Genomic DNA, 13,101 nt, shown 5'->3' on the forward strand with positions numbered 1-13,101 from the left:
CCATCCTACTTCTGAGTATATATACAGAAAAAACTGAAAGCAGGAACTTAAATAGTTAACTGTATAGCAATGTTCATAGTAGCATTATATGCAATATCCAAAAGTTTAAAAGAGACCTAATAGCCATTCACAAGTATGTATATATTGGCATAGAACAGAATATCATTCATTCATGAAGAAGGAGTGAGGTATTGATACATGCTAGAGTGTGGCTAAGTGAAAGGAGTCAGACACAAAAAACTATCTGTGATGTAAGTGTATTTGTTGTATTTGTGTATGATTCCCTTGTTATTAAATGAATAGAATGGGCAAAGCTACAGAGACAGAAAATGAACTAGTGGTTTCCAGGGGTGTAGGTAGGGGAGAATTGGGGGTAACTGCTGTTGGGTGTGGAGTTTCTTTGTGAGGACAGAAAAGGGTTCTAAATTGATTGTCGTGGCAATTGCACAACTCTGTTAATATGCTGAACTCCATTGAATGGTACATTTTAATTGGATGTGTTTTTTATATTATTTAATCTACAATTAAAAAAATAATCCTAAATCCCTGAGAAATGACCCAGTCCCTCACCCTTAAACACATACACCATATATTTCTTCAGGTTGGTGAGAGATTGGTAGAAAAAAGGAAAACATGAGGATTTTTTGATGGGCAAGGGGAGACAATGAGAGAGGAGCTTCCCTTTCATTGGCTTCTTGGTAGACTACCTTTGGAAACGTGAAGTAACAATGCAAGCAGACTATAGGAAGAGGCAGGGCAGCGTGAGTGTGCAAGCAGGGGGAAATCCCAGGAGAGAACCCACCTAGGATCCCGCATCCTGTCAGACATGCAAATAGGCTGTTATGGTGAGACCTGGAATGTCACCCAAAGGCTCATGTGTTGGAGACTTGCTCCCCAGCTGATGGCCCTATTGGGAGACACTAAAAACTTCAGGAGGTTTGGCATGATTGAACGAAATAGGCCATTGGAGGCAAGCCCCAGAAGGAGATATCTGGTCTCCTCTCTCTCTCTGCTTGCCCTGTCACCATGAGGTGAGCAGCTTTGCTCTGCCCCACACTCCCTGCCTAACCTCAAGCCCACAGGGATAAGGCCAGGTGACCATAAACTGAAACCTCTGATACTGTGAGCCAAAATGAATCTTTCCTTCCTTTAAGTTATTTTTCTCAGTTGCATTGTCACAGTAACAGAAAGTTGACTAAAAGTCATGGAGAGACTGAAAAATTCCAAACAGCAGAGGGACCAAAGTAACATTAAGAATGCAAAGACCGGAATTACTGAAAAGGAGGGTTTCACAGAACTCAAGACTAGAGACTATGACAAGGATAATGGATTTCCACAATAAATGACTGCAAACTAAAAGGAACTGGTTTATTGATTGCCAATGTAAGGGTCACAGAAGGTGATAATTACAAACCAAAGGGGACAAGGAACTGCATGCCTCAGGGGGGATTTGTGAGTATTTGCTATCTGCTGTAGGAACAATTGTGATGTTAAGCAAGTTTACTTCTGCATTTAAGTAGCATTCTGGAGATAAGGAGAGGATAAGAATCTTAGAATAAGAACAGTCCTGTTAGGAAATTCACATTTTGAATTGACTGAGTTTAAATTCTGAAACACTGAAGTTTTACCTAAAGTATTTGAAGGCACCTGAAAGAAACTAACTTTTAAACCAGAGGAGACTAAACTATCATAACTGCTTAAGATTAATTTTTCTTTTCCTACATTTAAGTGGAAATGGTTGTTGGTAAGTCCTTGAGGTCAGTTAGAGAAAATAAAGAAAGTTACATTCCCTTGCTGCTGCGTCAAAATGAATAAACTTTAAACTGCCTGCCATCTGTTTTGGAGACAGAATACACAAGAAACACTCAGGAAGTGATGTTCTCATGACCAAGAAAACAATCAAACACAGGCTGAATTATCAGGCCTAAGTTGGAAAAACCAATGTGAAGTAGTGAAAAAGCAATGGATTGAAAGTCAACATGCCTGGAATTGAGTTTGGTGATGACACTAACTAGTTAGGTGGCTTTGGACATTACTTAATGTATTTTGAAACTCATTAACTTGGTCCATAAGGCAGTTGAATTAGACTAAATCTTAGGTCTTAGATATCCAGTGGGAAAAAGTATGACTTATCCTGGCCAAATTCAAATGGGAGTTGTCTTTTAGGTGATGGAATTTTCTTCTCTTTCCTTGGCCAGAACCTTAGAAGCTGGGCTAAGGGCAGCTAGATATAAAGTTCAATTACCTGAGAGGTGATGTCGGCTCTTACTTTTGCAGTCACATTTTTCAATTAGCTCAGGATTATACACATCACTGTGACAGGTGGAACAGTAAAATAAGGCTCTGGACAATGAAAGCAAATCAAGAATGACTTATGTGAGGCTTCACACTAGGGAGGTATGGTGTACTGACCTAGCCTGCCTCCCATTAAGTTGTATTTACTTTAGTGCCCCCCATGAGGTAATAAAAAAATTACCTTCTGACTTCTTTTGGAGATTCAGCAATAAAGAACCCTAATGTGTTCTTCCGTAGCTTAATTTGTGCAGGTGGATTTAGTATCAGACCACTGAAAATGGAAAACACAAATACAGTAACTTTTCCCTCTGATCTCTGTGACTGATTTTCTGTGGTATTTCATTCTGTCATTACCAAGGGACTTCCTAAGTTGCTAAGTTAATAGGATTCAATCTTCTTTTTCTGCCAAACATAGTAGAAAATGTGAATCTGACTACACATAATCCTTTGTTTGATTGTTGCTAAATATGCTGAGGGACTCATGTAACAACCTGACTATCAAGCTGCATACACAGACACACTGAAGGGCAGTTCCTCCTGGGTTGTGTCATGAATCTAAGATGGTCTAACCCATTCAGACACATGATGCCTTGTTGACTTGGCTATCAAGTTACAAATAAATCAGGACCTCACAGCTGCTAGTCTTATGGTCATGCTAGTGATTTTCATCCTTAGGCCTTACATCTTCAAAATGAAATTGTATCTAATTAACCAGCTGGTTTCTAAAGTTCCTTTTATTTATCCATGCAGCTTTTGAAGTTACACGTTTTTTTACTTCTTTTTTTTTTTTTCTATTTTGTTTGCAACATTTTTGAGAGCAGGAACCATATGAATTATGCCTATTTCTACATTACTTGAAGATTTTGGTTTTCTATTTTCTTATTGCTTACATGGAAATTCTGTCTTATAAATTTGTATCCATGATAGGTGCTTGACACAATATTCCATTATAGTTTTCTGAGTTACCTATATTTCTCCCTCTTTGGATCCTCTGTCTTTATTTTCTTTATTTTTCTTTTTATGGGGGTGGAAGGGTTCTCTGAACTCGTATTAAATATCTAGCTATCAAGATATTGTCACAGTAGTTTATCTTACTGCATTTAAGAAAAGAGGTACACTTCTTTTCTTTGGACCTTTCCAAACCAGAGTTATTGACTGATCCTCCCTTCATGAGTAACTCTATTGGAGAATGTTTACCACTGGAACAAAGTCATTACATTACCTGACTAGGGTCAGGATCAGTCTCTTAGCAGGTGACAAATTATTTCCTAAAACAATACCTTATGATAATCCAGGGCATTTGCAAGTTTTAGAGCATATTCAAGTGAATCAATTAGAAGAAAAAATAAATGGGGATAAAAGATAGGTTTCCCCATGTTTCAATGCACTGGCCTAAGGCCCAGCTATTGAGATGCCCAATCTTCTTTCTACCAGTAATGACTGTGGTGGATTTAGCACAGCATGGTGATCAGAAGCATAGTCCCTGGAGCCAGATTGTTTGCACTCAGGTCCTGGCTTTGCCACTTGGGAGTTGTGTGAGCTTGGAAAAGTTAATACTTGTACCCATAGCTCAGCATAGTTGGAGGACATAAGAATAAATGTGTATAAAATGCCTGTGGTCATGAAGCAGCATCCATGAGAGAGATTGCTATGATCAATATCTTCCCCACGCTAGGATTTAATCCTTTTAATTCATTTGACTTTTAAATTAAACTAAAGTTAAATTTGTAGGAGCAGGTCCCTTTCTTCATTAGTGTAGATGTGTAGTGGAAGTAAACAACACTGGGACCACTTTAATCCACATGGAAATTGGCTGCTGAGGAAATATTCATGTTTTTGGTCTGTAATGTCCTAACAGTCATTATAACAAAGCTTTCAGAAATCTAGAATGTTAGAGTTGGAAAGGATCTAAACAGCATGTGATCCAAATGTCAATTTCCAGAAGCTGGTGAATAAACTGGTGAAATTATAGACTTAAAAAAAGTTCTCAGACCCCATCCCTAAAGATTTTGATATTGCAAATTCAGATAAGAGATTTCAGAATCTCTATGTCTTTTGAATTTTGAAAATAATTTTGATGCATAACTCAGGTTCTTGAAGGTCACGGATGTTACTAAATCTTGATTCTGAAACCCAAACTGCCTGGTTGATTATTCTGAGACTATCCTTTTAATGAGGACCTGTTTCTGGTAGATAGTCCACCTGTGCAGATTACACAGATTGAAATTGTGAAATTTTCTTGAGCATGGCAAAACTGTTAAATAGATTTAGCTAGTCAAACAATTCCATTGGTTATTCTCTTTCTAATGATTTCCAACCTATGGTACCCCTCTGATTTCTTTTGCCTAGTTACTTTCTGCAACTTCCCTCTTCAGAGAGTTCTTTTCTTCTTTCAAACCATTCATGTAAAATCACTCCTTCTTAGTGTATCTGATAGGTATTGAAAATTACTTAATTTTGAATGTTTCCTATAAATCTATGATTCCCAGTAATATCAATTTTGGAGCAGGTAAGGGTCATAGAGGTTAATTAACTTTCCTTCTTCATTCTACAAAAGATGAACACTTCTCAATGGCGACAGGACTAACAAATCATAGTCAGAATTTAATGTTCTGATTTCAATTTGGCTTGATTTAATTCTCTATTTTAAAACACACATGAACCAACATAATTGAATTTCTTACTCCTTACCCATTTAATCACTACTGTTTACTTTCCAGCATTTTTATCTCCATGTTACTTCAGTTGATTCACTTTCCCCTTGACTTCTCTCATTTATGTTTATAAACATTCTGTTCATCCTGGATTTTCTTTTTCATTACATGATGATTTCTCTTACTCCTCATATTATCCACTTATGGGTTCTCAAGAAATGCTAATGGTCAATGATGTCACCTTTTTCCTTCATCTAGCTTATCAACAGCAGACTTTGTTCAGTAGAAAAGTTAAGTTCCCCTTTTGTGAGATTTTGCATCTTATTTTCTAAGGCTAGAGTTTATGGGAGTATTTTTTTCCAAGTAAACTATTTCATGATATTGATTTATGGTCAAGGCTTCGAAGATATGAGAATGTCATTAAGCTGAACAACTCTGAGAGTTGACCATTTCTACTCTCTCCTGCTCATGAGACAAAACCAGGAAAGGTCTCTTGGAACAAAAACAAAATGTTTACCTCCTAAGAAAGCAATTCTAACCCATCATTCAAGACAGTACCAAGAGCATCAAAGCTCTGAGAACCTGGGTGCTCAAGAGACTGGATTTCCACAAATGGCCAAAAATTTAGTTCTGTCTCTATCTTTAGAAAAGTTGTAATCATGAAACTTTTCCTCAACAAAACAAAACAAAACAAAAACAAAAACAAACAAACAACAAAACTGAAGAAGACTTATTGGTACCAGTAACCACTCTGAAAGAGGGACTTGTATTCGATGGCTATCAGCATGAGGTTCATCTTCACAAAGCAGAGCCTGGGAAGAAAGACAGGATTTGTGAGGAGAGAAAGAGACCAGCAGGGGGCCAGTTTACAAGACTATGACTAACACTGTGTGCTCCATGCTGGGGAGGAAAGCGGTATCCCAACTATGGAATTTCCACTTATCAGTGAATCCTCCTGAGGTCGCACTGAGCCAGTGTACCAACTGGGATCCATGCAAAACTGTCCACCATGCATTGTATTGTTTCGGGAACTCCAAGTTATTCACTCTTACATTTTCAGGGTTAGTCATGGACTCTGAGCTACGGTGAACCCTCCGTGAAGAGTATTGAAAGAATGCTGTGGCATGAAGAGTGTGGGAAAGTATTTCACTTAACTTACCGGGAAACCTCAGGAAAACTCATTCCAGCAAAGTCATCAGAGAGACGTTGAGTCAGAATTTTGTTCTTCAGGCCACTCAAGAAATATCTTTGCCAGGTCTGTTTAGGAGAAATCTGGAATACACACAATCAGGCCACATGGAAGGTGTGTATACAAGTTGTATATGTTACTAAGCAAACCAGTTTCCATTGCATTTAGACACAAAAAAGGAAATTTATCATAAAGTATAACTGGACAAATGTTAAAGAAAGAACTGAAACAATAATTTTCACTAAAAATTCAGAATGAGGTAGACACATCATGAGTAAGTTCCTTCCCAGATGGTGTCTGTTGCGGTTTGATGTTGAGAAGTTCCCCCCTCAAAGCTTCTGTTAATGCAAGAATACTCAGGGGTGAAATGATTTGATAATGGGAGCTATAACCAAATCTGTACATCCTAGTCTGAATGATTGGCTGGTAACTGTAGGCAGGTGGGGCATGACTGGGAGAGATGGGTCACTGGGGGTGTGCCCTGGAGGAGTGCATCTTTCCTGTGACTCCTTCCTCCCTCTCTTTGTACTTCCTGACCCTTCCATGATCTGAATGGTTTTCTTCTGCTGGGCCCATCCCTCCATGATGTGCCACCTCATCATAGGCCCAGAGCAATGGAGCTGGCCATCAATGAACTGAGACTCTAAAACTGTGAGCCCCAAATAAACTTTTCCTCCTCTAAGTTGTTCTTGCTTGGTATTTCAATCAGAGCAACAATAAAAGCTACCTAAAACAGCATCTGAACCTCTGGTTGAGGATTAAAATTCTCTCTTGTTTACTTCTAATTTCAGCACAGTGGACTGTGTTTCTGAGTCAGTCACAACAATAAGATGGGAGCAATAATGTGGACTCTAAGTTGTCTCTCTGAATGTGACTGTTTAGGGCGGGGTTTGAAACATCTTGGTTTTTTGCTGATGAACCATATGTTACTAAGAAAAAATATTCTTGCCTTCTACCCAAAATAAGAACTGTTTATTGATTCAGATGAGTTTAAAGATCCAATTTGATGAATGGCAATAATAATGTAAAAATCAAAGACAGCAGTAGACTTCTAGAGAATTGGGAGATGTGAAGGAGAAGATATGTCTTAATAAAGGCTGAATGCAGACTAAGGGGAGGTTGTTGAGTAACTCCTCCTGGCCTTGGTGTAAGACCCTTCCTCATTCTCCCCACCTACTGACATGAGAATTGTCATCACACTGCCCCTATAGATACAGCACACGTTCCTTACAATCCACAGTCTCAGATGAAAAATCTGAATTTTCTATATAACACTAGAGCACTTTTGCTTCTTTTTAGTTATATAACATTAGGATTCATTTTGACATAATTATAAAACATGGAATATAATTTGCTCTAATTCAGTCACCAGTACTTCCCTTTAGCCAACCCTCCTCCCTTTCCTCCACTCTCCTGATCTTTCTGCTCTATATCTATAGGTTTTTTTTAAAATTAGTGTCTTGTGAATATACATGATGATGAGATTCACTGTGGTATATTCTTATAAATACATAAGAAAGTTAGGTCAGATTGATTTGAGAAAAAAAAGTATTGAGTGGGGGATGAGTTCCATTGAAATAGAAAAAAGATCAGTAAAGAACAGTGGAGCACTCCCACTGTGGAGAGTAATGACCACTTCAGAAATTCTCCTCAGATGGTTGTCTTGTGGTTAAAACTGGCCTGTTAAGGACTACTTATTTCAGATAATTCAGCACCTTGCCCTGGCCCTGCTTCCTCCACACCAAGACTCAACTGAATCTTGCCATTTCCCAATCTCTTAAATTCCTCTCGTAAGGAGGGTTTCCCTTGACAATTTATAACACCAATTAAGTCTAGATTATTAAAGAACTTGACTTGGTACTTCCAATCTAAATGTTTCAAATTTTGAAAGAAGGTAAAAGTAATAAACATGGAGATGGAGAAAACTTTCTGAGTTAAGAGATTAGAAAGGAAAGCAAGAGGACAAAATGGATTTTGGACAGAAGAATCCATGAGTTCAAAGCTCTGAACCTAGAGTCAACTAGAAATACTCTTCACACTATAATTTCTCACAATAAAATAAATATAATTAAAACACATGGGATTGATTTAACATCTTCTAATCTGAGTACTCATAAGTTTTATAAACATTAATTCATGATCTCGCTGGTAAGTGGATGATGACACATAATGGGGGGGTGGGAAGAGTTAGTGTTAGGGTTAGAGTTAGGGTTAGGGAGGGGGGCAAGAATGGAGGAAGGAAGGACGGTATAGAGGGAAAAGAGGGGTGGGAGGGGTGGGGGGAAGGGAAAAATAACAGAATGAATCAAACAACATTACCCTATGTAAATTTATGATTACACAAATGGTATGCCTTGACTCCATGTAGAAACAGAGAAACAACATGTATCCCATTTGTTTACAATAAAATTTAAAAAAAAAAAACATTAATTCAATATTTGGAAAACTCAGGTTGTGAGATTAATGATCCTCATTTTAGTGATGGAAAAACTGAGGGTCAGGGAAAGTATGTACCCAATTTGAGAAAAATTGGATATAAAACTCTGAAGTCCTGGTAACCAAAACAAAGTCAATGAGTTGTTACAGAATATAAAGCACTAGAGTAGAGTGTATACCTTTAAATCTTTCCCTGATCCTGTCCAGTTTAGGATTTCTGAAAGAGTTCCAGACTTCATTAAAAAAATAAAAAATATATATATATATGTATATATATACACACACACACACATATATTTACACACACATACACACATGTACATGTGTATCATAGCATCAAAGTCTATTTCCTGTTGCCTGATAGGCATCTCTCTCCTAATGGGCATCTCCCCACCCCTTTTTAAAACAGTACTGGGGATTGAACCCAGGGTGTTTTATCATGGAATTACATCTCCTACCACTTTTCTTTCTTTCTTTCTTTTTAAATTTTGAAACAGTGTATTGCTAAGTTGTTGAGAGCCTTGATAAATTGATGGGCTTGTCATCGAACCTGTGACCCTTCTGCCTTAGCCTTCTGAGTCGCTGAGTTTGTGCCATTTTGCCAGGTGGTTATCTCTTTTTATCTGTATATTACATTTATTTACATTCATAGAAAGAATTACAGAATGTGTTTTGGTTAGCATTTTGCTGGCTATTGGATTTTTCACCTCTTTTGCTTTTCCTTAATAGCACTAGGGAAGGAACAGGAAAAGGTGCAAAAATCTGTATTTAACAGAGGAAATAATTCCCAAAAGGAGACCAAGAGGGAAATGGAGTATGTGAAATAGCAAATGGAACTCAGAATTAAATGGACAGAAGGGTCACTCTCAGGAGGGTTTTGGAATACCAGGCCCAGCCAAGGGTTTGAATTACTCTCCTGGAGCATTGCATCAGAATGGCATTTGAATAATGTTTTAGTCAGCTTTCCATCACAGTGACCAAAAGGCATGACAAGAACAGCTTATAGGAGGAAAAATTTATTTTGGCTCAGAGTTTCAGAGGTTCAGTCCATTGTGCACTGACTCCATTGCTCTGGGCCTAAGGTAAGGCAGAATATCTTGGCGAAAGGGCGTGGTGGCAGAAAGCTACTCAGGACATGGAAACAAGGAAGCAAAGAGAGAGGGCTTCACTCACCAGGGATAAAATATAAACCTCAAAGGCATGTCCCCTAATGATCTACCTGCCTACCTTTCCACCCAGTTAATACATATTAGTGGATTAATCCACTGATTAGTTTACAACTCTCATAGTCTAATCATTTTACCTCTAAACATTCTTGCATTGTCAAGCACGTGAGTTTTGCGGGGGGGGGGGGGTACCTCATATCTAAACTACGACAGATGACAACACTTTGTGCTATAGAAGTTCATCCCAACAGTCCCTTTTAGGCCCTTACTTTGTCTCAGGAAAAGATATCAAAGACATGATGTGGGAGACCATGAGCAGATACCCAATAGTAGAGGTATAGCACATAATGGCAAGATTGTGCATCCAGCAATTCTTGGTCTGCTCTTCACTAATTAACTATACAATCAACTTAGTTAGCTTCACAACCTATTGCTGGGATAATACCTTAACATATCATGGGAAACAACACAGACAGTAAGTACTCAGTCAGTGATTACTATTATTACTACTGCAGGGACTTTCTCAAAATAATCTGGAAAATCAGATTTTAGTTATTATTTACATCATATCAATTTCATTAACATAATTATTGTATTATTTTGTATTTTATTTACATTTAAATATGACTTCACTATTAGTAATATAACCTATTTACATTTCTACTTTTAGTAACTCAAAGTGCCTCCAAATTTTGAATGCATCTACATTTATAACATCCTGAAATGTAGGGAAGAAGCAGAATGATGATTTATGTTTGCAGATAAATGCTGCAGAAATTAGGCAAGTAATTTCTTTAAGGCCAAAGAAGTACCTGGAACTTCAGTCTAGCTCTCTCAATTTATTTTTGTCTCAAGCAGAAATCAAATTTCATTTCTTGGGGACTTCTGGATTTTCCCAATTTTTTTTTTCTATGTTTGATCCTAATATGGGGGACTTAGAAAAGGAAAGATTCAACACAGATTGACAAAATTACCTTTTTGTTTTGTTCAACAAATAAAGACGTTAGAAAGGTACACAAGCCTGGCACCAAACAGCCTTGGGCCATAAATCCAAGCTTTAATTCAGCAAAACAGATGATATTGTCTCCAGTACTCCAATTCCAGCTGGGAATCTTTGGCAGGAAAACCTGTTTCATGGTAGAAAGTAGGTCAAGCATTAACACACATACCTCAATAAAACTCTTGACAGATTTTATTTAATTTACCTTGAAATTGTTTTCTCTTCATTCTTGGGAATAAATGTGGTGCCCAGATCAATGGAATGATAAGAACAAATTCCACATTTGAAAGTAGTTAATGTTCAATTGCTCCTACTTTTTAAAACAAAAATAGCTGGAGTTGCAAAGTCAGGTCAGATGGCTTAAGGTCTCTAATTCTGATCCCAATTGACATCTTTAAATGATCAACAACCTTAATCATACTCCAAATTTCACCTATGATTGACAAATCTTTTCTAATTTGTAGATCCATTAGATAGTAATAAGATTCATGTAGATCCACAGACCTAGCAGGGAGGAGGTTGAGTATGCAGGATGTCACTTTACCTTGTTATGAGACTGAAGAATTTGTATGATGACTCTAGTCCTAGGGTAATAGTTCTTGATAGAGAGCACCCTGCAAAAACCATAATTACCCTCATTAGTGAGCTGTCATATTGACTTTGAATTATAATTCAAATCAGTTAAAATGACATGTGAATAAGTTTAGGAAAACTTAGCATATTATAAAATTCAGTATTCTGTTGTTTCCTAAAAATGTTCTATTTAATAGCATGCAAAGAAGAGTGCCATCATTTGGGTGGCTAAGTAAACCAATTCTTTGAAAAGGTCAGTGCTTGGGAAGAGAAGACTGTGGTCTTCTGGTACAAGCTCTAGGGAAAAAATAAACACATGCTTTAGCCTTTAAGCCCAAACATAGTAATTACAAGAAAACAGATTTAATTGCTATTTATAGCTTGAAGTAGCTCGTAGAATGTCTAATTCAAGTTTCTTATTTTATGAATTAGGGAACTAGGATCTATTTTATACACACTGTATTATGCATGGTGCAAGTTCTCAGCTGTTTATTGCTATGTACAGATTCATCTTCAGCTATGTGTATCTCTTTTGCTTTGGGGACTGGAAGCACAAGTGCATTAGGCACAATATCACTGCCATCATAATCAGTTGACTCTGCCTGCACAAGACAAGTTCCTCCTCCTATAAGCTCATAGTGAGAAGATGGAAATGCTAATTATGCATCTTAAAAATACTTGTCAGTATTCTCAAGCACATCACACTGAACAGAAGAAAAGTTCTAATAAATAAAGGATATTAGTATTCACTAATGGGAATCTTTGCTTTTGAGGAGGAGAGCCTCTGTGTCATAAGGGTATTATCTAAACAGTAATCAGTTATTTTTATGCTTGCTTTTTAAATTCAGATAGCTAATATCCATATGAAATACCTGACACACAACTGTAGTCCCAGTGCTTGTGAGGCTGAAGCAGGAGGACTTTGAGTTCAAGGCCAGCCTCAGCAACTTAGGCCCTAAGCTACTTAGTGAGACCTTGTTTTTAAATAATAAAATAAAATAAGATAAAATAAAATAAAATAAAATAAAATAACAAAAAAGGGCTTGGAATGTGGCTCAGTTGTTAAGTACCCCTGTAGGTCATATCCCTGATATATATCTCCTGTTTAGTCTTACGCCCTGAACTTTGTTTCAGTATAGAGGTAGAACAAAATATCAGCGTTGGAGCATAAAAAACACAATGCCTGCTTCTTACCTCATAATATTTGAAGTGTCTTCAGCATGTGAATCACTGCACAAGGGGTTGGCTATAATCAGGCAGGCTTCTGCATACTCCACCTACTCTTCAAGATGAAACAGCAACTGTCTTGTTAATTACATGGGATATACTCCACTGCTCCCCCTTCACACTTTTTTATAGTGTAATCATAAAATTGCCAACAAGAAAGAGAACATACTTGAGAAGGAGTTGTGATAAGGTTGCCTTTATATCAGGATCATGCAAATGCTGCAGAGCTAAGAGGACTGCAGCTGGTGGACCAGATCACAGGGTCTCTAATGTAGATGTGAGGTCGCTTTAAAATGGGCTAAGTACAAAGCAGTGATTTTCCTGCCACCATCACCATTGTTTATGCATTTCGATGAGCAGTAAGACCTTTTCCAGCATCTGCGTGTGTATGTATTTGTCTTTTAGGACAGCAGAGATTGAAGGCATGCTTGGCCCCAAATAAGCAGCCATTCCATACTTTGGATTCTGAATCTTAAGGTTCTAGAAAATCATTGAAAATGGTGCTCATAATACCAAATGGCAAGAGAGATAAAGGTTACCCTGTATCTGTCATTTTTCTGA

At 37.5% G+C, this 13,101-nt stretch overlaps 1 protein-coding gene across 1 annotated transcript in view; it reads right to left on the reverse strand.

Annotated features, from left to right (window-relative positions):
• The window catches only part of KCNU1 (potassium calcium-activated channel subfamily U member 1), a gene marked incomplete at both ends in the record, with an annotated part of 140,251 nt that overhangs the window by 75,688 nt on the left and 51,462 nt on the right, over positions 1-13,101 (reverse strand). Inside the window, 7 exons of the mRNA XM_079141742.1 lie at positions 2,246-2,343; positions 2,477-2,566; positions 5,690-5,761; positions 6,109-6,221; positions 10,715-10,867; positions 11,285-11,354; positions 12,508-12,590. Of these exons, the coding sequence (XP_078997868.1) occupies positions 2,246-2,343; positions 2,477-2,566; positions 5,690-5,761; positions 6,109-6,221; positions 10,715-10,867; positions 11,285-11,354; positions 12,508-12,590 (679 nt within the window). The remainder of the gene's footprint in view (positions 1-2,245; positions 2,344-2,476; positions 2,567-5,689; positions 5,762-6,108; positions 6,222-10,714; positions 10,868-11,284; positions 11,355-12,507; positions 12,591-13,101) is intronic.

The sequence above is a fragment of the Sciurus vulgaris genome, assembly GCF_902686455.1.
Source record: "Sciurus vulgaris genome assembly, chromosome: 5".
NCBI classification, from domain to species: Eukaryota; Metazoa; Chordata; class Mammalia; order Rodentia; family Sciuridae; genus Sciurus; species Sciurus vulgaris.